The following is a 25,137-nucleotide window of genomic DNA, read 5'->3' as shown; positions in this document are numbered from 1 at the left end:
TCATAATATTAAGTAATACATTAAAGGATTAATTTGACATGATTTATATTTATGAATAAAAACTACGTTTATGAAATTTTCTTTAAAAAAAAAAAAAAAACATTCTTTCTTCAGCCTTTTATTTCTATACAGCCTACATAAAGAGGATAGGGTAATTCTTACACTAAACTCATCATCCATCATATTTTTTATAATTTTTCTCATTTCACTTTTCTAGCATATATATATATATATATATATATATATACAGTGCACAGCATAAATGAGTACACCCCATCTGAAACTTCTGAAAGTCAGCAATTACTCAATTACTTAGAAGACATGTTAGGGTTCTTTAGAGATATAATGTTCCAGCAAGTCTGCTTAATCAATTACCAAAGAAGCATGTCAAAATTATTATAAGATTGAAAATAAGATTTTCTTATCAATAAAAGTTACTAAATAAAACGAAATAAAAATTTTCTGGTGTAAGTTTAAGGCAATGTTTGATCAACAGGTAAGTATGTTGAACCAAAACATTTAAAGAGAAGTAATTTCTTGACAATTAAAGTGTTATATAATCATTCTCAGACTTAATGCTGACAACAATGGAACCACTTGGGAGAAAACTGTCAGGAGACTTATTTCTTAGCACAAAAGAGGACAATGGTACAAGAGGATTACCAAATCATTGTTTTAAGTGTGAAAATATAGCAAAAGTAACAGGAATTCAAAAACAATGGACTTGTGACAAGGCCCCTGAAATAATCAGGCCTTAATTTTAAGCTTTCATTTAGTGATGAGGGATTTTTTGCTAGACAAAGAGCAGGAGAAATACCAAGCGAGTGTTTATCTCACAGAGTAAGATGCAGCCTGCAGAAATGACATGCATGGTTGTTGTTCTCACTGGAACTACCTACTGTAGCCAAAGCACAATAAAGTCAGTTAGCCATTTCTAAAGCCCATATTCACAAAATATAGATTCTGGGAATCAATACTCCGGTCTCATGAGACCAAATCAATCATTTTGGATCTAACAGCATCCAAAATGTTATGGTGTTGCTAGAGGAGGAGTGCAGTGAGAAGTGCCTGGTTCCCACAGTAAAGTTCAGTCGTAGTAAAGCTCTTATATAGGGATGTATGAGTGCTGAAGGTGTGAGGGAGTTGTGCTTTATCAATGCTGTCATGAATTCCCACACCACTGTGTAATTTAATACACAAACTTGAAACAGAAGATGTTACCCTTTCCTCATTCCCTGCATTGTTGGGCATTTTTTCAACATGACAATGATGATATCCATTCTCCCAAGGTGAAAAACCTTCTGTCTACATGTATTGCACTCAATCTTAACATTCTTGAGCGCCTGTGGGGGATTCTGTAGAGACGAGTTGAGCAACACTCCCCATTAAAGATCAGGGCATTTAAGGAGCTCATCATCCAGGAGTTAAACAGGACAGATGTGACAATTTGTCATGAACGTGTGCACTCCGTGCCAAGAAGGGTCAGAGCAGTATATTCAAAATTATGGAGGGCATACTAAGTACTAGAATATTATACATTTGTTGAATTAAATCTAGGGTGTACTCATTTTTGCAATCCTTAATTTAAACAAAATTGGCTAATTTACTTATTTTATGGCTATTAATGACATATATTTCTCAGTTTTTATTATGTATATGTTTAATACATTTTAGTTTTGCCATCTTTCCATGAATTGTATTAGTGATCATAAAGAAAATACATCTTTTGTATTTGTTCAGAGGGGGGTGTACTCATTTATGCTTTGCACTGTATATAATAAAAATATAATTTAAGAAGAGTACTCTCAGCCACACCAAATGTTCATAAACATTTATTTTACACCAGCAAATAAATGTTTTTTATCTTTTAGTCATACAATAACCATGCTACAACATAAAGGTCTAGTATTATTATTTTTAATAATTCAGTGTATGTACAAGAGACCTTCACTATAGAACTATGAGTAGCATAGTTTTAGATTCAGATTCATTTAACATACCATTTGAAACAAGGACAATTCATTATAAACATGACAAAATAAGATCATAAATAAAATTAAAAAATGCATAAAATTACCATTTCACTATAATTACACTAAACATTTTCTCTTCTTTCTGAAGACATAATATGCAACAATTTCTTGACAATTTTACTCCAGTATGTTTTATTTTTTCAGCAAGGTTCATTCAACTTAAAATTCAACATTTTAATGAATAAGCCATACTGTTTATACAAGTGTAGTTCTGATACAGATAAATGCACAGGAAAAAGACCACAGAGGCTAACATCCATTAAAAACCATCTAGAGCATTGGACCGAGGGAATGAGAAACAGAATAAGAGAGAGAGAGAGAGAGAGAGAGAGGAGAAAGAGAGCAGATAGTGATTGAAGATACCATTGTACTCAATAACGAAATGTAAACAATTCAATGAAAAATCATTGGCCTTTGAAGAGTAACTAGAAAGTGTGAATAAACATGGCTGGTGACATTTGTATTAAGCTCCAGTTAGAGCTGAGAATGAAAAATAAGAACAGACAAATGACAAAAACAATACAGACCTGCCCATCTAAGCAGGCAGTGAGGGATGTTTGAGTTAAAAGCATGAGTCAATATGGCATCGATGATCATCTCAGTGTTTGTAACTGCAAATTCAGAAAATCAGGTTTGGTATAAGGAGGTTATTAAAGCACTTTCAGATATACTGTCTCAAACCCTTTCAGCTGTTGGTGACATCACCACACACCATCTAATTCACAATTTCACTGAAAATACAAAGCGTAAATGTAACCAAGAGCAACACAATGAAGGTTCAGGATCCTATCACATAATTAGGCTATATGACACAAAAATAGTTTAATGGTTTAATTTATTAGTTTAATCTTTTGAGGGATAATGCCACATCTCTGAGACTGCTCAGAGGGGAATCTATCAAAAAAATGTTATCTATCCAACTTCACGAAATGAAGGAAAAGGTAACTGCCAAAATAATAATAATATTCTCACACAGTCTTGCGTTTGCTTCATTGTGAACTCTGCCCTCAGAAAGAGGAAGGATTTGCCAGGACAAAAAAAACAGTATATTTTGCACAAAGAAAAAAAAGCCTGTTTTTAAGACAATTAAAAGTGTATGTATTATTTTTGTGACAATTAAGTCAGGTTATATATGACTATATATATATATATATATATATATATATATATATATATAGTCATTTCAGGCCTTGAGATTGAACTTTGAACCTGTATTCAGATGCTAGTAGTGTTAAAAAGAGCTTTGCCACTTCAATAAATAATCTGATAAACAAACAACTTAAATGGCTACCACCCAGTAATTAATGACTGCAAAAAAACAAGCATTTCTCTCACAATATACAGTATATCTTGGCATAGGGAGTCTCAAGTGACCACAAGAGGCCAGTACCACAGACACAAAGAATAGTTATCTTAACTAAAATATAAAAATGCTCAAAATATACATATATTGTACATACATGTGATGTGTGTAGATTGTATATCTATATAAAAATGTCATCTGTTTTAGTTTCCACCTTACGTACACACTCAAGATATGACACTATGGGAGTTTATGTCAGTTTGCATTCGCGATTCTCTTTTAACAAGAGAAAAGAGACACAACTGGGCCAAACTGAGCTTAACACTAAGACCAAAGCTGAGTGCCCACATCAATGAACAACCTACAAACTACAAAGAGATGACAGCTAAATCCATTCCATATATAGAGAAGAGTCCTAATTTTTGCTCAGCTTGTTGCAAATAGTCCTCAAAACAACACAGGAACACAAACACCCAGATGTAAATGAGCAAAATACTAAGAAGGAATGGCATGTTATCAATTGCATCATTTGTATCTCTCTCTTTCTCTCAAAAAAGTGAAGCTATTATGAAATGAAAAAAACAAAGTGAAGCAATCCATAGAACCCAATTAACGTAAAATGTTGTTAATTTCAAAATTAAACTTAAATTTAATGACACAAAGCAGATAAAATGGCCTATAGGAACACGAAAGATTCAAACTCTGGAGGATTGGAGAGGTATGCGAAGAGAATATTTGAGATTTTAAGAGGGAAATATATTCCTGCTGTTTCGCAGTGCAGCCACCTATGGCACGTTCACGGAGTCAACTTTAAACCACACTCAAGTACGTATAAATGGGAACAAACATTTCATGTCAATAAATATACCAAAAACTGCGAAAAATTCATTAAACAAAGTCAAGGAACAGTGCATGCCACAGGACGACGAGCAAATCTGGCTGGAGGAGCGAGGGAACGAGTGGAAGGCAAGATCGGAGGTCAAAGGCAACAAAGAGATCAGGGTAAACGACAGGATCATTTTTATCTTTTTTCTTAAGCTCGTTTTTTAAGTTACGGTACGGTGAGGCGGATGTGTGCCACTCTTGTGTGGGTGATGGAAGCGGTGTTTGAATAAGGGACAGGATACGCTAAAGAATTCAGCTCCATCGCTGGCTTTCCTCCATCTCAAAAACAGGCTTTTTTAGTTGTAGTTGAAGGATTCTTTCCATTCATATATTTTTTCCCTCAGCTAAATGGCACAGAGTGGCGAGAGACAAGCCACGGGGTGGAGGTGAAGAGGGTGAGGCTTTTAGTTGAAGCCGGTGTCAGTGTGGTAAGTAGTATGGTAACCGTCGGATGTTAGCTGGGTGGTTTCTGTAGCAGACGAGGGCTGCATCACAATAGGCTCACCTCCACCTGCCTCTGCAGAAAGATTTCAACAGGGGGAAAAAATGGTTTAAACACATAGAATCTTGAGGACAATAGGAATAGCTGTTTACATGCTGCATGTTACGGGCTTTTAACATACATGAATATATCTAACCTCTCTCATCGGACTGCAGTTGGGCCTCTAAGTCCTCAGGGGAGACATAGAATTCCTGTTCCTGTCCTTCAGGTGGCCGTGGTTTACACTTCCCACAGCAGCAGTTACAACAGCAGCACAGGCAACAGCAGAAGTAGCAGCCTGTAGCCAGGCCGCAGAAAATAAACAGAGCCTGTAGGGGGAGACAAAGACAACACAACAAATTAGAGTGAATCACACTACCATTTAAAGTTTTTTTTTTTTTTTTTCTGAAAGATTTTGATTTTTAGTTTTATTTATCAAGGATGCATTAAGTTGATCAAAAGTGACAGTAAAGACATTTATGTTACAAAAGATTTCTATTTCAAATAAATAAAAACTTTTTATTCATCAAAGAATGCTGACTAAATAAGCTTTGTCATCACAGGAATAAATTACATTTTAAAATATATTAAAGTTACAGCTACTTTAAATTATAATAGCATTTTACATTTTATTTTTTACATTTTACTTAATGCATCCTTAGTGAGCATAAGTATGGAAGCCTGTTTCCGCCACTAAATAAAAAAATAAAAACGGTAATTGCAACTTTTTATCTCAGAATTGTGACTTTATATCATGCAATTGCGAGTTTATATCTAAGAATTGTGACTTTATATCACGCAATTGCGAGTTTATATCTAAGAATTGTGACTTTATAACTTGCAATTGTGAGAAAAAAGGTCAGAATTGTGAGATAAAAAGTCGCAATTACTGTTTTTATTTTTTTATTTAGTGCCGGAAACGGGCTTCCATACATAAGAGACTTCTTTCATAAGCATTAAAAAAATCTTTTGAACAGTTGTATATGTTTAGTTCTATACTGCACTACTGATGATGTCATTATATGTTTTTATTGAAATGCCACTCAGAGTCTTACCTTGGCCCACCAGCTGGACAGAACAAAGTAAGTGTTGACATTCTCTTCTCCAAACTGTTCAGCCACATAAAGTCCCAGAGAGCCATACTTGTCGTAGATGTTTCTCTTTGTTGGGTCGTTAAGAATGGCATGGGCATTGTTTATCTCTTTAAACTTATCAGCTGCCTCAGGATTGTCAGGATTCTTGTCAGGATGATATTTCAATGCCAGTTTCCTTTAAAAGAAAAAAAAAAAAAAAAAATTTATATCAATATATCAGATTTGAATGTTATATTGTACAATTTCAACATCTATTCTAAAAAAAACTGTATATAATACCATTAATACCAATACAGTGCTCAGCGTATATGAGTACACCACCTTTGAAAGTAACATTTTAAACAATATCTCAATGAACACAAAAACAATTTCCAAAATGTTGACAAGACTAAGTTTAATATAACATCTGTTTAACTTATAACATGAAAGTAATGTCAATAATATATCTTAGAGAACAAAATTTTCAGTTTTACTCAAATGAGGGTGATGCAAAAATGAGTACACCCCACTGAAAGTCTCTGGAGCAAAGCTAAATTTTAGACTACAAATGTCTAATTTAACAAGAATTCAACCACAGGTGAGTCTAATTATTCATTACACAGGTGTCCAGCAGATAGTTGACTGTAAAAAGGTGTTAAAACCCCTTCCCATTTCATGCTGTCAGCAATGGCACCACATGGAAGAGAAATGTCACAAGACCTGAGAAAGAAAATAATTTCTTTACACTAGAAAGGTGAAGGCTACAAGAAGATCAGTAAAGCTTTACTTATCAGTCAGAATACTGTAGTAAAAGTGGTACAAAAATTTAAAAAAGATGGAACTGCAACCATCTCACAGAGACGTCCAGGTCGTCCACAGAAGTTAACACCTCGACAGGAGCGTCTTCTGATGAGAAGGGTTGAAGAAAATTGGCATGCAAGTTCACTGCAGTTATCTAAAGAAGTAGAAAGCCAAAGTGGGGTGACTATTTCCCGTGACACAATACGGCGTACACTGCAGAGGAATGGCATGCATGGGTGCCGTCCACGAAAGAAGCCTCTCCTAAAGCCCAGGCACAAAAAAGCCCGCCTAGAGTTTGCCAGGGCCCATGCTGACAAAGATGAAGACTACTGGGACTCTATACTCTGGAGTGATGAGACCAAGATAAATGTTTTTGGAACTGATGGCTTCAAAACTGTATGGCGCCGCAAAGGTGAGGAATACAAAGAAAAATGCATGGTGCCTACAGTGAAACATGGTGGTGGCAGTGTCCTTATGTGGGGCTGCATGAGTGCTGCTGGTGTCGGGGAGCTGCATTTCATTGATGGCATCATGAATTCACAGATGTACTGCTCTATACTGAAAGAGAAGATGCTACCATCACTCCGTGCCCTTGGTCGTCGTGCAATTTTCCAACATGACAATGATCCTAAACACACATCTAAGGCCACTCTTGGATTTCTGAAGAAGAACAGGGTGAAAGTGATTCAGTGGCTCCTGATCTGAACCCAATCGAACGCCTATGGGGAATTCTGAAGACACACGTTGAGCATTACTCTCCATCCAGCATCCAGTCTCTAAAAGAGGTCATTCTTGAAGAATGGGAAAAGATAGATGTTGCAAAATGTCGCCAACTTGTTCATTCCATGCCTAGAAGACTTGGTGCTGTCATTAAAAATCATGGAGGCCATACAAAGTACTAGATGTAGTAGTTTTTGTTGTGGTGTGTACTTATTGTTGCATCACCCTAATTTGAGTAAAACTGAAAAATGTGTAATCTAAGTTATTTTATTAACCTTACTTTCATGTTATAAGTTGAACAGATGTTATATTAAACTTAGTCTTGTCAACATTTTGTAAATTGTTTTTGTGTTCATTGAGATATTATTTAAAATGTTACTTTTCAAAGGGGGTGTACTCATTTACGTTGAGCACTGTATATACAGTATATTACATATATATACTAAACTTGATAATTGTACCATTTAATTTGGTGTAACATTAAAACTATAAATGAAAATGGGTTTTTGATGTCACAAATTTGGACTCAAAAAAAGAGAATGGAGTATTTTTTATCAATATTTCAGATATGGCTGTAGCCCAAAAGACCTGTCACTGCCACAAAAAATAATAAATTAAAAAAATTAAGTTAATGAGAACAACTTAAATAATTTTTTGTCCTTTACTAGAGAAGCAATGTTTACTAAGTAGAAAAAATTTAAATGATAGGCCATGTTTTTCATTTAATTTAAAGGGATAGTTCACCCAAAAAAGAAAATTTGCTGTTAATTTACTCACCCTCAGACCATCAAAGATGTAGGCGACTTTTTTCTTCAGTTGAACAGTAAAGTAGATTTTTAGCTGAAACCGTGGTCCTTGGTGATTCATATAATGCAAATCAATGGGTGCCATCACTTTAAGAGTCAAAAAAACATATTACCGGCAAAACAAAACTAATACCCGTGGCTCCTGACGATACATTGAGGTCTTATGAAGCAAAACGATTGGTCTGTGCAAGAAACTGAACATTACTTACAGCATTTTTACCTGTAATCCACAGCAAACGGTACTAAGCGCATTCACGACAGTCTGCAGCACAAGATTACTGTCGCATAATGGCATATGTGCAGGAGCTCAAACGCTGAGAATCTTCCCGATTGAGATCACACATATATAGGTTGCTGCATCCAGGATAAGCACAAGTAAGTATGATTTTGATGAACAATACAGCACATGTGTCCTCCCTCTCTGTCGTAAACATACATCATTATACAACAGGAAGCTCGCGTGCATGCCGTGAATGCGCTCAGGACAGTTTGCCGAGGCTGTGGATTACAAGTATTAATGTGATAAATAATGTTCAGTTTCTTGCACAGACCGATCATTTCACTTCATAAGACCTCAATGTATCATCAGCAGCCACGGGTAACAATGTTGTTTTGCCTGTAATATGTTTTTCTGACTTTTAAAGCGATGGCACCCATTGACTTGCATTATATGAATCACCAAGGACCACGGTTTCAGCTAAAAATCTTCTGAAGAAAAAAAGTCACCTACATCTTGGATGGCCTGAGGGTAAGTAAATTAGCAGCAAATTTTCATTTTTGGGTGAACTATCCCTTTAAAGAGTTAATATTTTATTTTTTATTATAAAGTAGTTTATTATCATATTTTTTCTGTTATAAATTGGTATTGAGAATCATGAAATATCATTAATGCATAATACAGTGATAGCAATGCTGTGATATTTCTAGTATAGGTTAACGTACCATGAAAACCTCACACTGTGATATCTCTTTAAAAAACACTTCATAATGAGATCCACTATTTTCGTATAGTCCTAGAGTAGGCTAAAACTGTGCATGGGAAGCGGTCCCTGAATGCACTTAGTTTTATTGAGCTGCAGGGTTCCACATTGCTGTGTGCTGCATTTAGCCGATAAACATCTGATGAAAACCACAGCCAATAAGAGTAGTAGAAGTGAAATGAAGAACAGAACGCTGTACAGGTATGCTGTGGAAGGGCCGGAGCTTCTCGAACTCACCTGTATGACTTCTTGATGTCATCAACAGTGGCCACTTTGTCGACACCCAGAACATGATAGAGTGATTCTCCAGAGGTGGAGAGAGTGCGCTGCCTCTGCTGCTCAGCCATGGCAAATCAGGTCCTCAACAATCTGAACACACACAAACACACATTGCTGGATGATAATATTACAAACTCTTAAAAAAAGTCATATTCTTAAAAAAAATACAAAGCACATATATTAAAGTGTATAATTTAAACACTAGGGAACTTTATAATGCAATATCTACGACAGAGGACACTGACCAAATGTCAAATGACCTTCATCATAATCATCACCACCACAAATCAAAAATAATTACGGATCCTCATGATTTGCTTAGGTCATCTACTGATCTTTTCTTGCACTCTCTCTCTTTATCAGCCTTTTTTTTAGTCAGCCACCATAAGTTTACTTAAATTCCCTTTATTTTTTATACAATCCATATTCCATATTCCATGTAGTTTGGTCAATCTGGGGTCTAACTGAAATCATATGGCATATACTGTATATATAATATTTTGCTCGATATGTGTGCATGTAAGTTGGCATAACATTAATTTATTGTAACGCTGTCTGAAACTAGTAATGAAAATGTATTTTTGATGTCACAAAGATGGAATACTCTCAAACAGACCATACATATTGAAGTGAGGTTTTCTTTCATAACAGAAATTTATGTAAACATAAGACAGACTACAACTGAATTTTTCAGATCTATGACTTGAGAAGAAAATAATGTTTTAATGTATTATTATTCCAATGGTATTCCAAAGTGGCAAGCTTTTCCCACTCCCAAGTGTTTTGTTGTTTAGATAAAACCACCTAACAAAATCTCATTCAGATGTCTGCTCTCATTTTATCAACTGTTTGGAAACCCTTGGCGTTGCTAAATATGTACTGATTATAAATGTGCCTTAAAAACCTCAGAGGACACAAAAAACGCATTATCAGATGAACAGCCTGCTGAGAGAACATGTCCAATATTCTCCAGATCATAGTTTGAGGTTTAAATACTAAAACCACTCAAGATAATTAGTAGTTTAAATGGATTTCAAATCAATACTTCAGCTTGGAGACAAAACAGAGCAGCTGGATCTTTAAAGACGGCATAAAGGTTTTAACAGGGGCTAAACAACAATGAACACCATACTGTCTGAATTTTTACGCTGCTTCTGTCCAACTGTCATAGCATGATGTTCAGGCTATTGACGCAAGAACAATATCACAAAGACGTTTCTAATGACAACTTGCTCAATAGTCATTTTAAACCAATCCTTCTCTACTGTAATGTTCATAACTAGCCCTCTCTAGTGATCAGAAGTATTACTCATGATTCACTACTAGCTGACTCACACTTTTCCTGTCAGCTGATTCTCGTGTTGGTCCCAAGAAGGAGAAATCGATACCACAGGATATCACAGGGTTCAGTTTCCAGCAGATGTCATATTCACAACCCAGCAGGGTGATGACAGATTTTCATAAGTGTTGCCCTCTGTGAATCACTCAAATCCATATTGTCATGTGCAGACTGTAGATTACAGCCTTACTATGGTGTACTAAAGCACATGAAATACATAATTTCATATCAGTGGGAGAATAAAGCAAGTGTTAATCTGTCTCTCCATGTGCTTGCTTGTCTCATCATGTCTGGAGGGCCTGGGTTTGTGTCCAATCAATCTTATGCACACTGAGCTTTCCTCAGCTGACTGTAGTATCTCAGATAGTTTACTCAGCACTGCCAGACCCCAATAACTGAGATAAGCATTCAGGGCTCCCGGGGAAGAGAGTGGGACTCCTCACAAGAAGAAATTTAGGTACATTTTTGTAAGTCAGATTAGATTACAAAGATTTCTGATGAATAGGCCTACCATAACCTACTTCACATTTGCCATATGCAAATAATATGCAAATAATCTTATTTCATCTTATAATCTTATATTCATACAGTGTTCATTGTAGGTTGTGTTTAATACAGATGTGAATGATAAGCATCTATACATGATAAAATGAAGTGTTACAAGAGTTTTGTGTTATGGATAAGCATTTTCCAGATGCATCATGAGGATTCAGGAGGTGAAAAAAGGGCCTGGCTGCATTCAACATCGTTCACTTAAACTTTCAGGCCTGACCCACCTATAATCCCCAAGAATGGTGTCTAAGTAGACAGCCCACAAGTTTGTGGGACACAGCCAATAAGCAGGAGGTATGGGTAGAATTTTGTTAGTGGTTCTCAAACGTGAATTCTGATTCATTAAAAGAACTGACTCAAGAGAGTAAATCGAGTTTTGAGTCGGTTCTTCTCCAAGCTATAGCGCTACCAGTGTAGTATGATTCCCAAATGAAAAGTCTCTCATGAACCGAACACATTATAAATCAGTTGAAGCTGCTACTAATTTGACTCACTAATTTAGCAATCATGTCTGACTTCAAATTAAAGTCACCATAAAAGCAAAATTAGCAATTCGCAAAATTTTTTTTACGGAATACTGCAGTTTTTATTATGATTTATCCGTGCACAACACTTTTTTAATTCACGTGCCCTCATTATCTTTAATCAGAATAACTTCCCATCCCTCTTGCAATAACATCTCTTCTCTGATGATGTGTTTACTGGCGCGAGGGCGGGACAACCTGTCACTCACATGAGATCACATCAATAGCAAACCGCAACCATCCAATCAAATTCCTGATGGACAAAATCAAGTACATTTACAAGTACATTTTTACTTGTTCAAGAAGCCATTTCACTCGACTATAGGTCAACTTGGAACTTCTGTTTCATGCCAACTTCATCAGAAAATTGTTATTGGTACTTTATAAAGTTTTTTAGTTAGTTAATTATATATATATATATATATATATATATATATACACACACATATAAGAAAAATACATTTTTCTTTAGGGCCAATTATTGCATAATACTGCATCTAGTTCGCCTCTAAAAACCTTTAAAATGTCATTAAAACGTACACACATACATTTTACAAGTTATTTCTGGTTTAATTATAGGTTATCTGTTCTGTTGAAATCTGAAATGATTTGGCAAAATATATTAAGTGCGATACGAACTGAATTTCTTTCTTCTTCTTTTTTTACCCCAAATACTTTTTACTCAGAAGTACTAAAAGAAATGTTAATAAGGAACCGGAATCAAAATCAGAATCGTCACATTCCGCACGATTCCCATCCCTACCGTTTACAGATCCAAACGTAACTGCGCTATTCGGTCTGCATGAAAGAGCGCTCGTTTTTCTAACTAGAAATGTCGCACTACTCTCCGCGTCACGGAATCTCTATTCAAATAAAATGTCAGCAAGAGAAGAAACACATATGATTCATTCATTCACAATATAAAGCTGAGGATGGGGGATTTGCTGATGTAAATCTAAGCAACAAACGGCAATGAGACCATTTTTATGTTCTACAAAATGCTGATTGCGATCTACTATTTTAAAAGATTACATTGAAATAGATTACTTTAATAAACGGAACGGTTTTATAGTTTATGTCTGACTTGCTCCGCTTCTGCATCACCAGGAAGGGCCCCGGTGCTTTGGTTTGCTTTGCGCTCCATCATCCATATTATCTGGCCTGTTAGCTCGCGCTCCCGTTAGACCACATAAGACCAATTCACCCAAGCCCATCGCTAAATCAAAAAAGCAGGCAAAATGTGTTTTTTTTCTTAAGGTGTAATGAGGCTTCAACGCATGCACCTCTTACCGCTTCGTCGGCCCCGGCGTCGTGATTTAATTTCAGTGCGTTAAAGAAACGATGTTAAATTTGTGGTTGCATCCCCGGGAACCGCGCGATCACGTAAGTGTACCAGATGCAGCAGATCTCGCTCGGCTCCGCCCCCCCGTGACATCATCACAACGACGTGCGCATCACCCCCTGTAGAACTAGGCCCGTTTCACTGGTTGAAAGGGGTCTTACACTGTCATCGAGAGGATGTGGCTCAAAAGTCAAAACAGTAACCCTGATATTACCTAATATAATGTGAGTTTAAGTATGAATACAGGTGCTGGTAATTAATTTTTGGTACTGTTTGAAATGATCCTTAATGTTTCATGAATCATACAGCTTCAATTGTCCTCTGTCGCCACCTTCTGGTGAATAGAGAATTTGCATCGAATCATTAGTACACATTGATCACTGATCAGAAACACTTAAGGCTGCGATAGTTTAATTTTTCTAATCATATTAGTGGAATGACACTGTTTCTCTTATATTTCTTATATTTATTAAAGTTACAATTCAGATAAATATTTGTTATATAAAACATTGTTTCACTGTATCATTTCCAATTCCATCTCTGCCAAATATTTAATATACATTTAAAAAAATAAATAATGACAAAGTTATTGTACAGTGTTTTAGAGTGTTGAAGAGTTTCCAATCCATTTGTTACAAATGACAAATAAGGAAACCCCAATATGCCTTGGAGAGGTAGAATTTGTTTTCAACATGATGTTCAAATGATCTGAGGCTGATCAACTCGCTTTGCATCACCCAGCACAATGAATACGGTGACACCAATGATGTTCACCACAGCCAGGATGGAGAACACAGTTTCCCAGGATCCCGTGATCTCAATGATGTAGCCAGACATGTACACCATCAGCAAACCTGCGAAACACAGTACAAAGAGCATATGATATGGGCAAAGAGGAAGGTATTACAATTAACAGTGCAAATGAGGTAGGAAATTATAAGTGGACAAGACAGAGACAGATCAAGACAGATCACTTTAACTATTTACATTTTTCTTATATTCAAAGAGAATGCAGATTGTGTACACTGACCTATCAAAAAAAAAACTATTTTAAATACTCCTTCTACTAGTATTTGAGCACATTAATATCCACTGGACTGTCTGTTTACATGTAATTGGTTTGATTACAGATAAATGGTTTATAACCCACCAGTAAAAGCAGCACATGTGTTCATAACCCCTGTAAGAAATAGAGCGACGTATTTAGAATAACACTTAAAACATAACATTGTGATAAAATAAATAAAACTGTCTCACCAAACAGGGCTCCTGCACATGATGGTGCCACGTCATGCACATTCATGGACACCCCACTTAACATGAAAACACACACACATGAACCATATACCACCCTGTATATAATAAGTGTATATAATCAATGCTGTTGCTGTAAGATCAAGATTTGGATATGACAGTTCATTCTAACCTATTATTAAAGGTGGACAGCCCAACAGCCACAGACACACAAGCAACAGACTGGACAAAACTGCTCGTCTTACAGAGAAGGATGATGAACACACTGGCTGCTCCCATAGCACAGAACTACACAAGCATGTTTCAAACAGACACACACAAACCAATGACCAATGCATGTTATCAATCGAAGAAAAAAAAACTGGGCAAATCAGGGCAAAGTAAAGCTCATATTTACCTGCATCAGTTTTCTTACAGTTGCTGTCCCACAGCCTGAAATAAAGACATAAAAGTGATTCATTAATATCAAGATTTTTCCTTATGATTACTGATAGAAACATCAGGGTCAACCAGAAACTGCCAGGTTAAGACAAAGAGAAATGTTTTTGTCAACCCGATCTCATGTGAAAATGCAACTATTTTGTATAAATTTCATATGAATTCATACAATTTGATTTTTACAAAAAAGAAAGCAAGAAGGTCTATCACTAAACTTAAAGGGTTAGTTCACCCAAAAATGAAATTTCTGTCATTTATTACTCACCCTCATGTCGTTCCACACCCGTAAGACCTTTGTTCATCTTCAGAACGCAAATTAAGATGTTTTTGATAAAATCCGATGGCTCAGTGATGCCTGCATCGCCAGCAAGACAATTAACACTTACATTGACTAGAAAGCTACTAAAGACATATTTAAAACAGTTCATGTGACTACAGTTCATATGAATACGGCTGGTTCAACCTTAATGTTATGAAGTGACGAGAATACTTTTTGTGTGCCAAAAAAAAACCAAAATAACGACTTTATTCAGCAATCCAGTGATGGGCGATTTCAAAACACTGCTTCATGAAGCTTCGAAGCTTTACGAATGTTTTGTTTCGGAGCGTGAAAGTCATGTGATTTCAGTAAACGAGGCTTCGTTATGTCATAAGCGTTTCAAAATTTCAATGGTTCGCGTGACTGACTTTGGCAGTTTGATACGCGCTCCGAACCACTGATTCGAAACAAAAGATTCGTAAAGCTTCGAAGCTTCATCAAGCAGTGTTTTGAGATCGCCCATCACTAGATATTGTTGAATAAAGTCCTTATTTTGTTTTTTGGAACACAAAAAGTATTCTCGTCGCATCACAACATTAAGGTTGAACCACTGTAGTCACATGACATGAACTGTTTTAAATATGTCTTTAGTAGCTTTCTGGGCATCTGAAAGTGTTAATTGTCTTGCTGGCAATAGAGGCCTCACTGAGCCATCGGATTTTATAAAAAATATCTTAATTTGTGTTCGAAGATGAACGAAGGTCTTACGGGTGTGGGACACGAGGGTGAGTAATTAATGACAGAAATTTCATTTTTGGGTGAACTAACCCTTTAACCATCATTGGGTGCAAGCAGATCATAAGAAAACGTACAAATGAGATCATACAAATTTATACGAATTAAGCACCAATTCACCAAAATGTAGAATAGTTACAAACTGTGTGTGTAGATTTTCTTCACCTTGCCTAATGAGATGATCAGAGATAGAGCCTCCAAACAGTGAAGTGGGCAGCGCCACAAACCAAGGAATCACATTAAACACCCAATCCTGTCAGCAAACAAAACAGGGAATGCTTTAGCACATGATAACATCAAATGACCATAACAGGAAAACCTCATGCATTTCCTTTAGCAATATAGAGTTAGAATTATCACTAACATATTAACATTAACAGCATTGGTTAGCAAACTGGAAGTGTAAATACAAATAAGAAGGGAAACAAACAGTAAAATGTACAATGGCTGGAGTACCTTGGCATGAGGAAACTTTTCTTTGAAAAATGTTGGTAGCCATGACATGAGGTTGTAATAGGTGCTACTAAAGCATAGATGAGAAATGATCATGGCCCTAAAACACACACACACATAACCACATGCAATGAGCAAATGTTAAAATATATATATAAAATGTTATCTAAAAAATGTTATTTCGTAATTATTTTGTAATATATATTTAACCTACCTGCAAAGCTACCTGAAAATCTATGTGCAAGTGTACCTAGTCACCAAATCACCAAATATTGATTTAATTTAGTTAACAGAAGTTAATTGATAAATAAAATTTATTTATGACATTATTTTTGAAAGCATCCTCACTTACACAGCATTTTTACACAAGTGCCTAAAACTTTTCTCAGTACTGTAGCTTTGCAGGTAGGTTTCATCAAGCGTCAGATCTCCATGTGGAGCATAACAGCTGGTGTCAGACTCCTTGTGCATACAAAAATGTCACTGGACTAGATTATTACAATTAATGGCAAAAGGACTGTTTGTAAATGTAAACTGATATTTCCTACTGACACACTACAGCTAAAGAAATACATAACTGGCTTAAAACATTTTTGTGAAAATACTAACATTCCTAAGACATTTGCACAGTACTGTATATATACATATATATATATATATATATATATATACAAAACTCAACTAAAATATGTTTCTTTTTTTTTGTAAAATCAACATATTTAGGATTTTTCTTATGACAATATAAAAATTTGTCATCATGAGGGGAAACCCTGGAAACTCTTAGTGTCTGTTTTTATTTATTTATTGGCATATCCATCAAAAACATTTTACAGGAAAATGACACAAAACTCAAAATGGGAAACCAAACATAACGATGAGTGAAAGTAAAGAGTAAAACGAAGGACAAATGTTTATGTTTTGAACCTCACCAGACACTAGGCTCTTTGAGGAGATACAGCCAGTTGATTCTAATGGATTCAGGCACGCAATTGTTGCTGATCTGCAGTGAGTCAAGGGAGAAAACTGGACCTGTGACAGACAAACTGACACATTTAAAACTGTAAGATGTAACAAACACCATTTCTGAAGACCTATGTAAGATGATAAAGATATAAGATGATAAGATGATAAAGAGCAGGAACCTCAATACTCAATGAATGCTCTAATTTAATGGTGCTGCATGGTGAGTCAGATGTTTAAAAAAGGGGGGTTTTGAAATAACACTGGCAAAAAAGGTCCAATTACTGTTGCTATGGCAAACACAAATACTGATTGCTTCTGATTCACTGCAACTACTCTAAGAGACTTAATTATAGCAATTCTGACCTTTAAAGCAATAAAATATCACTCACCAATCTCAAGAACATTGCTACTTGCTTTAAACATGTAAAGGATCATATAAAGATACCTTGGTGAAGACATTTCCATACACAAAAGGTCCAGCAAATAGCAAGGAAACCAGCTCCATAAAACACACTTTCCCATCCAAACCAGTCCAGCATCAGGGAACCCACACCTCCAACCAGTGTCATCCTGAGAGAGAGAAACCTTACTTAGAAAATCATGAATAGTATGGAACACTAAATTAAGGTATGTGATTCCAGAGGTGCTGATCAAGAATATTAATTTAAAAAAAAGTTTCTATGGACAAAAGTCGGAATGACTGGGAATAGCCGAGTATTATTCTCACCCTAGGTAGCACCCACATGCCAGAGTGCTCATTGAAAAACCTCTCTCTCCCTCCGTCACACGCTGAGCACAGACACTGACGAGAGAAGGGTAGTGAACCCCTAAAAACAAAGATAGAACAACTCACAATCATGTGCTACTGAGAATTACTCTGTGATATTCAGTAAAAGTTATGGTCACTTTGAATTTCTTTTTGCCTTTAAGTGTCTTTAATGGGTTATGGAAGCCCTTTTTTCACACATAAGAAAAAAAAAAAACATGCTTTGACAAATTACAAATATGACAAAAATTCATAATTATGATATTAAATAAGTCACAATTATAAGATGCTAAGTAATAATCATTAGTATATAAAAAGAAATTAGTATATAAAAGTCATAATTATGAGATTAAAAAGTCAAAATTATGACAAAAAGTCTAAAATATGACATACTAAGCCTATTAGGAGATAAAAAGTCATATTTTTGACATAGTAAGTCAAAATTTGGAGTTAAAGGATTAGTTCACTTTAAAACGAAAATTACACCATGATTTTCTCACCCTCAAGTATGGAAGCCTGTTTCCACCACTAAATAAAAAAAATAAAAACAGTAATTGCCACTTTTTATCTCAGAATTCTGACTTTTTTTCTTATAATTGCGAGTTATAAAGTCAGAATTCTGAGATATAAACTCGCAATTGTGTGATGTAAAGTCACAATTCTGACTTCTTTTCTCGCAATTCTGACTTCTTTTCTCACAATTGTGAGATATAAACTCACAATTGTGTGAACTTTCTCTCGCAACTTTATAACATACAATTGCGAGTTTATATCTCGCAATTCTGACTTTATATCACAAAATTGCGAATTTATATCTCAGAATTGTGACTTTATAACTCGCAATTGCAAGATAAAAAGTCAGAATTCTGAGATAAAAAGTCGCAATTACTGTTTTTATTTTTTTTTTTAGTGGCGGAAACGGGCTTCCATACTCAAGCCATCCTAGGTGTATATGACTTTTTTTCTTTCAGACTAATACAATATATATATTTGGTGTGTGTATATATAATTTACCAAGTTTTTTTTTTTTTTTTTTTGTGGTGGAAATAGGCTTCCATAAGGCTTGGATGAAATAGAGTGAATGTAAAAAATGTGTGATGTGCAAAATGAACTATCGAAATTAGTCAGGATGAGCCGATTCTGATTAAACTTAGACAATCTATAGTCTTTGCTCAGACCCCTTGCCTAGACCCCCCCCCCCTTTACCCCTCAACTGTCTCTTACAGTGCTCTCACCTTGCATTGCACCCAGTAAAAACCTGGTCACTGTCATGGTAACAAGAGGTCGGAGACCAATGTTGGCCAGAAGCGGTGTGATAGCTGTCATCACGGCCCAGGAGGGGGTGGACAGCAGCAGTACTCTCTCTCCTCCTATCCTGTAAAAACAATGGTCTTCATCATCATCATCTACCACTTGCCTATAACCTGTGGGCTACACAAAAACACTCACCTATCACTGGCATGGCCACCAAGGACCTGAGTAAAACAGTAACCCCAGAAATAAGCACCCAGCACCATGCCAGTCTCAGTCTTGCTCCATCCAAATTCTTTTGCCATGGTGACGGCACAGATTGGCATGGCCATCCGTGACCAGTAGAGAAAACATGTGACCAACAGCAGCATCAGGGTCCATATCTGAGCCAGTGGCCTACAGCGGGTGGGACATTACAATTACAACAGTCTATCTCAATCTGGTGGCCCACACACAGCACAGCACATAGGTGTCTCACTCTGAAAACTTTGAGTTACAAATGTTAATTTAATTAGGTAGATATTTAATTAATGACATTCGATACTTAAACAAAATCTTCATTAAATTATTTCTGGCATCCATAGATTACAAAACACCTACTGTAAAACATACACCCCTATCTAATCAACAAAAAAACTAATGCAGATTCTTAGTTCTGAATACCTTTTTTTTTTTTTTGTAAAAAGTATTCATAATACATTAGGGAGTGGAAGTTGGAACTGTCCAGTTCATTCGTGTTTTTTTTTTTTCTTTTTTTTTCTCTATAAACCCTGCAAACGTCCTCTCACTTTCAACTGCTTTTATTTCCAACAAATGTCTTAACGTGAAAATATTTGTATGGGCATTAAAAGATTCAACAACTGCGACATAAACTGATCAAATTTCACAGACAGTTGACGTACAGAAATGGAATAATGGAATAATGAGCATGAACAACATTGTTTAAACCCTTTCCGATAAATATATGTAGAACTTATTTGGATTTTATGATAAAATATCTTTAAAACAAGACTCAATTAGAACCTTATCAGGGGACCGCAGAGACAATGTAGACGATTTCTATGCAACCGTTGCCAGGAAGCGAAACTACCAGGAAGGAGGATGAAGGAGAAGCGATGAGAATTTCAGTGCCCATTGACAACTACCTCTATCATACCAGAATGACGCTCTTGTGTTTTATTTACAGCAGAAAATATTGCCGATATACCATTAACGCATTAAGTTGTTTAGTAAAGTTAATAAACAAGTTTCATCATACCTTGGCCATAATGTTGTTGTCTTGTCGTTGATTTGGGTTAACTTTAACCCGGACGTGTGGCACACGTTTATGAAAGGTGTTTTCACCAAGTCCACAGGTGGGTTGGAATGATCCGTTTCTTGCTCAGCAGCCATTAAATCCAACTGAGTAAAAACCGGGAACTGAACACCGGTTCTGTACTGAACATGAAATTTACATATACATTTTTAGGGTGAGAAAGTAACGCATAAGAGGCGGAGACAATCGCGCCACACCTACATTAAATGTTTTGAGCTCATCCTGAGCTGCATTTATCGTAAAGACTGTAGGAATGTCGCCATTCCTGTACAATTGATGACGCGTAACAACAAAACCATCTAATCACGCATCAGCATTCTGATCGCTGTTGAATCTGGAGATTTGACTTTATGAATGTGAATAATGAAAAACTCAAGTAAACAAATGTACTGTGAAATCAACTTTTTCCCCAGACAAGCAGAACAAAATGCGAACAAAAATGAGACAAAACTCATGAATATAGTTTGTAATGACGATATTTGTTGTTTTGTAATTAAAATAGCATATATCATGGAATTCTAAAACATTTGCTTACTCAACATCACCATCTGTAGCTGCTCATAAATAAAATAATAAATGAAATTATTGGATCCATGATAAAAGTAGTTAAATTATATCAGTCTCCAGTGAAACCAAAATTAAATATGATGACTTGTTCTTTCCAACCAAGAGCTTATATTTCCCTCAAAACACAGCCTAAAACAAGCATGAGGACACAGTATTGTATGTGAAACCAGGGAAGAGCATGGGGAAAAAAAAAACAAAAAACAGATGATATGACAGACTGAAAATTATAAAAAAAAAAAAAAAAAAAAAAAAAAAAAAAATACATATATATATATATATATCACCAAACAACATTACCATAGGAATATTCCATGTTCTTCAGAAAATAATTAGTTTTACTGTTTTGAATCAGCATAGCTTTGTTTAAAATAAAATCATATGCTGTTAAGTTACTTTTTATAGAGGCATCAAGAAAAAACAACAACAATATATATAGAGAGATTTATATTTGCCATCCAGTCACTGACCGTTTATAAATAGGACAAAAAAAAAAAATAATTCAAACGTGTCCATGTGTATTACAGTCTCTACTTGGGGTCCTCAATGGTGCCCTTGCTAAGGTCTGTCATTCTGGAGTATTTCACTTTTTTCTGGTCCAGTTCATTCTGAGCCCACAGTAAAAGTTTCAGCAGCTTTGCTAATTTTGGAGTAGATTCCCTGTTCTCATAGTCTAGAACAGCCTGGTTCACCTCGCTCCACACCTATAGAGGGAGACAGAACCCAGCGTTATGGAGGGAGGAAAAAGTGCAGAATTTATACTAGATACAGTAATGCCCCATACTGAACATAAAAAGGAGAATCGACTTTCATGGAAACAAGGAGCACTAGCCCATTGTGATGGTTATGTCATACACAAATAAACACACATACCTTCTGCCTCTGCATCATGTTGAGCAGGTCTCCAAACGGCGATTCTTCTGGGTTGTCGAAGGCGAGCAGTGCTAGGGTCCGCTCCATCTCAGTAAGACATTCTCTGCTCTCCTCTCCCTGTTCGGCCAGCTGTGACTGCGCAAACTCCAGCGCTGCCTCAGTTTCCCGCAAACGGATGAGCTCAATCAGATGCTGCTGCTACAAGAGTTTACAAGAAATAACAACAAGAGTTTTACAATAAAGGTTGATTAGGATTTTTTTTCAGTACTTTTTTTTGACTTATTGGGTAGAACAAGAGGCCTTCATTGATACGTTTGCTTGTGCATTGTGAATAAATGCAACATGTCCATGGAATTTGGTCATGGTTCGCATTGGATCTGTTCCTCTAAAATGCTCTGCTAAACATCTCCCTCCCTCACAGCATGTCCATATGAGCTCAGATGTTTACCTGAAGGTGAAAGTAGAGGTATCGATTGGTGTCAAGGAGCTCGGGGTGAAGGCTGTTAATTAGAGCAATGGCTTCCTGGATCTGACCTTTCAGAACCATTTCCCTGATCTTTATCCTCTCGTCAAGAGAGTCCAGATCCACGTTCGGTTCAATCCCGGATTCCATACGGAACTTCTCTGCAGCCTCTTTAAATCCCTCTGTGGAATAGAAACATGTTCAGAGGGGCAGTTTATGAATTTGATTTTAAATACAAAAAAATACAGCAAATACAAAATCATAATGTTATGGTTAGCACAAATATATTTATTTTAATTTACACATATCTGTGTATTTGACTTGAATCAAGCACTGAACTATACTATAAAATAATACTGACATACCTGTTACTAGATAGTTCATGATAAGCCTGTTCATATCCGCCCTCTGAATGTGCACATTATTCAGTTTATCCATCCATTCCTCCTTTGTAATATCCTCAGGCTTTTCTGAATAACTCATCATGGATGTGCTGTGGTAGACATGACATGCAAAAACAACAAACATAATTTTGCTCACATCCGGTATAAAAATTAACGTGCACTCACTTTTAAATGTTTATTGTCAGACAAGAATTTTGATTCACTTTTAGTGCACGCTGGGTCTGGCTGTCCATGTTATCAAAAAAATGAGAGCTACTTTTGCTTTTAAGTAGTCTAAGATTACGATGTTGGAGTTTGACGGTAAATGAATGAACTGCACTGTGGACTTTCATATTTTCGCGGTGTTTCTGCTCCTAGACAGCACAACAGAGAAGCCAGCGGCTCACTGGCCAGCAAACAGCGTACGCGACGTAAAAAAATTGTAATAGTGACACTTATGCACCTGACAGGTTATATTAAAAAAAACTCGCCATTAAGGGATAAAATTTCGCATTAAATATTTTTCGCTTTTATCTGAGTACTAGAATAAACAAGCCGAGAGCATGAAAAACAACAGCGCGTGAGGCTTGCAAACGGGCTTGTTTAGCCATTTTCTGACAATAACATTTCCCAGTGGCCACGCATGAAAATAAAATAATACTAAATTATATTAATTTTTAACTGATATTCATTCATGTTATTTGTTTTTCGCAAAATATGAAGAATGGTGAAAAATACTTACTGTTTACGATTATAAATAGCGGTGGGCCTCAGCGAAGATCACGCGATAACAGAGAAGAGCTCCTAACGAGACTTGAGGGGAGGTCAGTGATTGGTCAGAATACTGACGTCACGGTTGCTGTGGCAAAGCTGGTAAGGTTGCCAGATTCTCTGATCCTACAGATTTATTTTATTAACATAACATTAATGTTTGAAACAAGTATTTTTTATTCATTTTTTTTAAAATAAGAACTGTTTGAACTAGCCTATTTAATATAAATTTCAGAGAGAGTTTAAAAGTCTAAAACTGTATGTTGACTGTTAACTAAAATACTTTTCTTAAATTCGGCATGAACTGATAATTCACCTTATCTATCAAAATCTCATAACTGGACCTAATAATGTTCTAACATATTTTTATTGACTTTAACTTCTCAATTTTAGTGTTTTGTTCATGAAGAGAAACGATGGCAACAACCTTTGATGTTTACCTTTTACTCTTTAACCTTTCTAAAAAAAAAAAAACAAGCTTAAAATTGCCCAATCCTCTTAAATCTTATCTAACACAATAATGTTATTGCAAAACCAAAATATACAGTAGGGCCAGAAAGATAATTGATTATGTCTCAGAGATTAGATGGGACTGTCACCTTTATTATGATGTCCAGATGAGAAATCCCACTGTTAAGAGTGGAGGGGGAGAAGGAGGGGAGATTTGTGTTGTCTGTACATACAATAGCAATCTATTGTTTATTTTCCTCCTCATAACATTAAAATGACAACAGCTGGTATTAATTTCTGCCATATGATGACCAGGCGGAATGAGCCAATGAAAATGTGTTTTTTTGTGCTTTCAGGTTGAACGATGCCATATGTTATTTTTCAGACAAAACAGGTGATGCAATAAAATTTTGTTTCATATTTTTATGGTGTATAATTTTATCTATTTAGTTAATCAAATCAAATATATTATGTCATTTGTTAATCTAAGAATGGCAGTAAACATTAAAAGTGATTTGGGCCCGGTTTCACAGACAGGGCTTAGTCTAAGCCAGGATTAGGCTTTAGTTCAATTAAGGCATTTAATTAGCTTTTATAAATGTTCACTAGAAAAAAACATTACTGGTGTGCATCTTGAGACAAAACAATGCCACTGACATATTTTAAGATATGTCAGTAGAAGTTACTTTTAGTTAAAACAGCTCAAACATGCATTTAGTCTAGCTTAAGCCTTGTCTATGAAACCGGGGGTTGGAGTTTAATTCTTAAGGCCTAACAGCTGTGTCCTTAAACCCTGCATTTCATAAAAACAAAAAGCTCCAATGTTTCTTTTTGTCCCCTTAAAGGTTCAACAAAACTTACTTTAAAGAATCATTTTTAGTGTAGGGTTCTTAAGTTGGCTAGGCCTATATAAAAAAAATCTTGATGCTATAGATTCTTAACAAATGTGTACTGCTTTCATATAAAATTTTCATTTCCATTTTATGTATGTCTTTTGTTTACTAGGTTTTTTAAAGCACTG

The 25,137-nt window shown here is 35.8% G+C and overlaps 3 protein-coding genes across 9 annotated transcripts; all 3 read right to left on the bottom strand.

Moving 5' to 3' along the window:
* Nucleotides 1–1,816: 1,816 nt before the first annotated feature.
* dnajc5aa (DnaJ (Hsp40) homolog, subfamily C, member 5aa) lies at nucleotides 1,817–13,225 on the bottom strand. 3 transcript variants are annotated; one of them, XM_051904191.1, is made up of 5 exons: nucleotides 13,067–13,225; nucleotides 9,320–9,451; nucleotides 5,758–5,971; nucleotides 4,860–5,031; nucleotides 1,817–4,738 (listed from the first exon to the last, which is right to left on the bottom strand). In XM_051904191.1, the coding sequence occupies exons 2-5, from the start codon at nucleotides 9,427–9,429 to the stop codon at nucleotides 4,626–4,628; spliced, it is 609 nt and encodes a 202-aa protein (XP_051760151.1). In that variant the 5' UTR covers nucleotides 9,430–9,451; nucleotides 13,067–13,225; the 3' UTR covers nucleotides 1,817–4,625. The 3 variants fall into 3 exon arrangements, with proteins under 3 accessions (XP_051760151.1, XP_051760152.1, XP_051760153.1); XM_051904192.1 differs by having other exon boundaries at nucleotides 13,060–13,189; XM_051904193.1 differs by having other exon boundaries at nucleotides 4,591–4,738; nucleotides 4,845–5,031.
* Nucleotides 13,226–13,563: 338 nt separating this feature from the next.
* Nucleotides 13,564–20,850, bottom strand: slc17a9a (solute carrier family 17 member 9a). Of its 4 annotated transcripts, XM_051904325.1 has the most exons (13): nucleotides 20,556–20,850; nucleotides 19,496–19,693; nucleotides 19,282–19,421; nucleotides 18,008–18,107; nucleotides 17,726–17,850; nucleotides 17,247–17,346; nucleotides 16,321–16,417; nucleotides 16,030–16,117; nucleotides 14,770–14,804; nucleotides 14,545–14,660; nucleotides 14,376–14,431; nucleotides 14,269–14,298; nucleotides 13,564–13,972 (listed from the first exon to the last, which is right to left on the bottom strand). In XM_051904325.1, the coding sequence occupies exons 1-13, from the start codon at nucleotides 20,687–20,689 to the stop codon at nucleotides 13,818–13,820; spliced, it is 1,374 nt and encodes a 457-aa protein (XP_051760285.1). In that variant the 5' UTR covers nucleotides 20,690–20,850; the 3' UTR covers nucleotides 13,564–13,817. The 4 variants fall into 4 exon arrangements, 3 of the variants coding, with proteins under 3 accessions (XP_051760285.1, XP_051760288.1, XP_051760286.1); XM_051904328.1 differs by lacking the exons at nucleotides 19,282–19,421; nucleotides 19,496–19,693; nucleotides 20,556–20,850 and having other exon boundaries at nucleotides 17,247–17,317; XR_007931431.1 differs by lacking the exons at nucleotides 13,564–13,972; nucleotides 14,269–14,298; nucleotides 14,376–14,431; nucleotides 14,545–14,660 and having other exon boundaries at nucleotides 17,247–17,360.
* A 213-nt stretch (nucleotides 20,851–21,063) lies between these two features.
* On the bottom strand, nucleotides 21,064–23,785 carry gid8a (GID complex subunit 8 homolog a (S. cerevisiae)). 2 transcript variants are annotated; one of them, XM_051904329.1, is made up of 5 exons: nucleotides 23,638–23,785; nucleotides 22,878–23,005; nucleotides 22,498–22,694; nucleotides 22,050–22,247; nucleotides 21,064–21,880 (listed from the first exon to the last, which is right to left on the bottom strand). In XM_051904329.1, exons 2-5 carry the CDS (start codon nucleotides 22,996–22,998, stop codon nucleotides 21,707–21,709), a joined length of 690 nt encoding a protein of 229 aa, XP_051760289.1. In that variant the 5' UTR covers nucleotides 22,999–23,005; nucleotides 23,638–23,785; the 3' UTR covers nucleotides 21,064–21,706. The 2 variants fall into 2 exon arrangements, with proteins under 2 accessions (XP_051760289.1, XP_051760290.1); XM_051904330.1 differs by lacking the exon at nucleotides 23,638–23,785 and adding an exon at nucleotides 23,120–23,601.
* Between the last annotated feature and the right edge of the window lie 1,352 nt (nucleotides 23,786–25,137).

The sequence above is a fragment of the Ctenopharyngodon idella genome, chromosome 8, assembly GCF_019924925.1.
Source record: "Ctenopharyngodon idella isolate HZGC_01 chromosome 8, HZGC01, whole genome shotgun sequence".
Taxonomy (NCBI): Eukaryota; Metazoa; Chordata; class Actinopteri; order Cypriniformes; family Xenocyprididae; genus Ctenopharyngodon; species Ctenopharyngodon idella.
The sequence above is the reverse complement of the archived record's forward strand: the minus strand, read 5'-3'. Positions and strand labels throughout refer to the sequence as shown.

Coding starts and splice junctions, on each gene's coding strand:
- dnajc5aa (XM_051904191.1), bottom strand. CDS start 9,429: ATGGCTGAGCAGCAGAGGCAGCGCACTCTCTCCACCTCTGGAGAATCA. Junction 5,972..9,319: donor GACATCAAGAAGTCATACAG/GTGAGTTCGAGA, acceptor TTTCTTTTAAAG/GAAACTGGCATTGAAATATC. Junction 4,739..4,859: donor ACTGCAGTCCGATGAGAGAG/GTTAGATATATT, acceptor ATCTTTCTGCAG/AGGCAGGTGGAGGTGAGCCT.
- slc17a9a (XM_051904325.1), bottom strand. CDS start 20,689: ATGGCTGCTGAGCAAGAAACGGATCATTCCAACCCACCTGTGGACTTG. Junction 17,851..18,007: donor GCATGTGGGTGCTACCTAGG/GTGAGAATAATA, acceptor TCTCTCTCTCAG/GATGACACTGGTTGGAGGTG. Junction 14,299..14,375: donor ATGTGCAGGAGCCCTGTTTG/GTGAGACAGTTT, acceptor TATTTCTTACAG/GGGTTATGAACACATGTGCT.
- gid8a (XM_051904329.1), bottom strand. CDS start 22,998: ATGATGAGTTATTCAGAAAAGCCTGAGGATATTACAAAGGAGGAATGG. Junction 22,695..22,877: donor CATGAACTATCTAGTAACAG/GTATGTCAGTAT, acceptor TCTATTCCACAG/AGGGATTTAAAGAGGCTGCA. Junction 21,881..22,049: donor ACATGATGCAGAGGCAGAAG/GTATGTGTGTTT, acceptor CTCCCTCTATAG/GTGTGGAGCGAGGTGAACCA.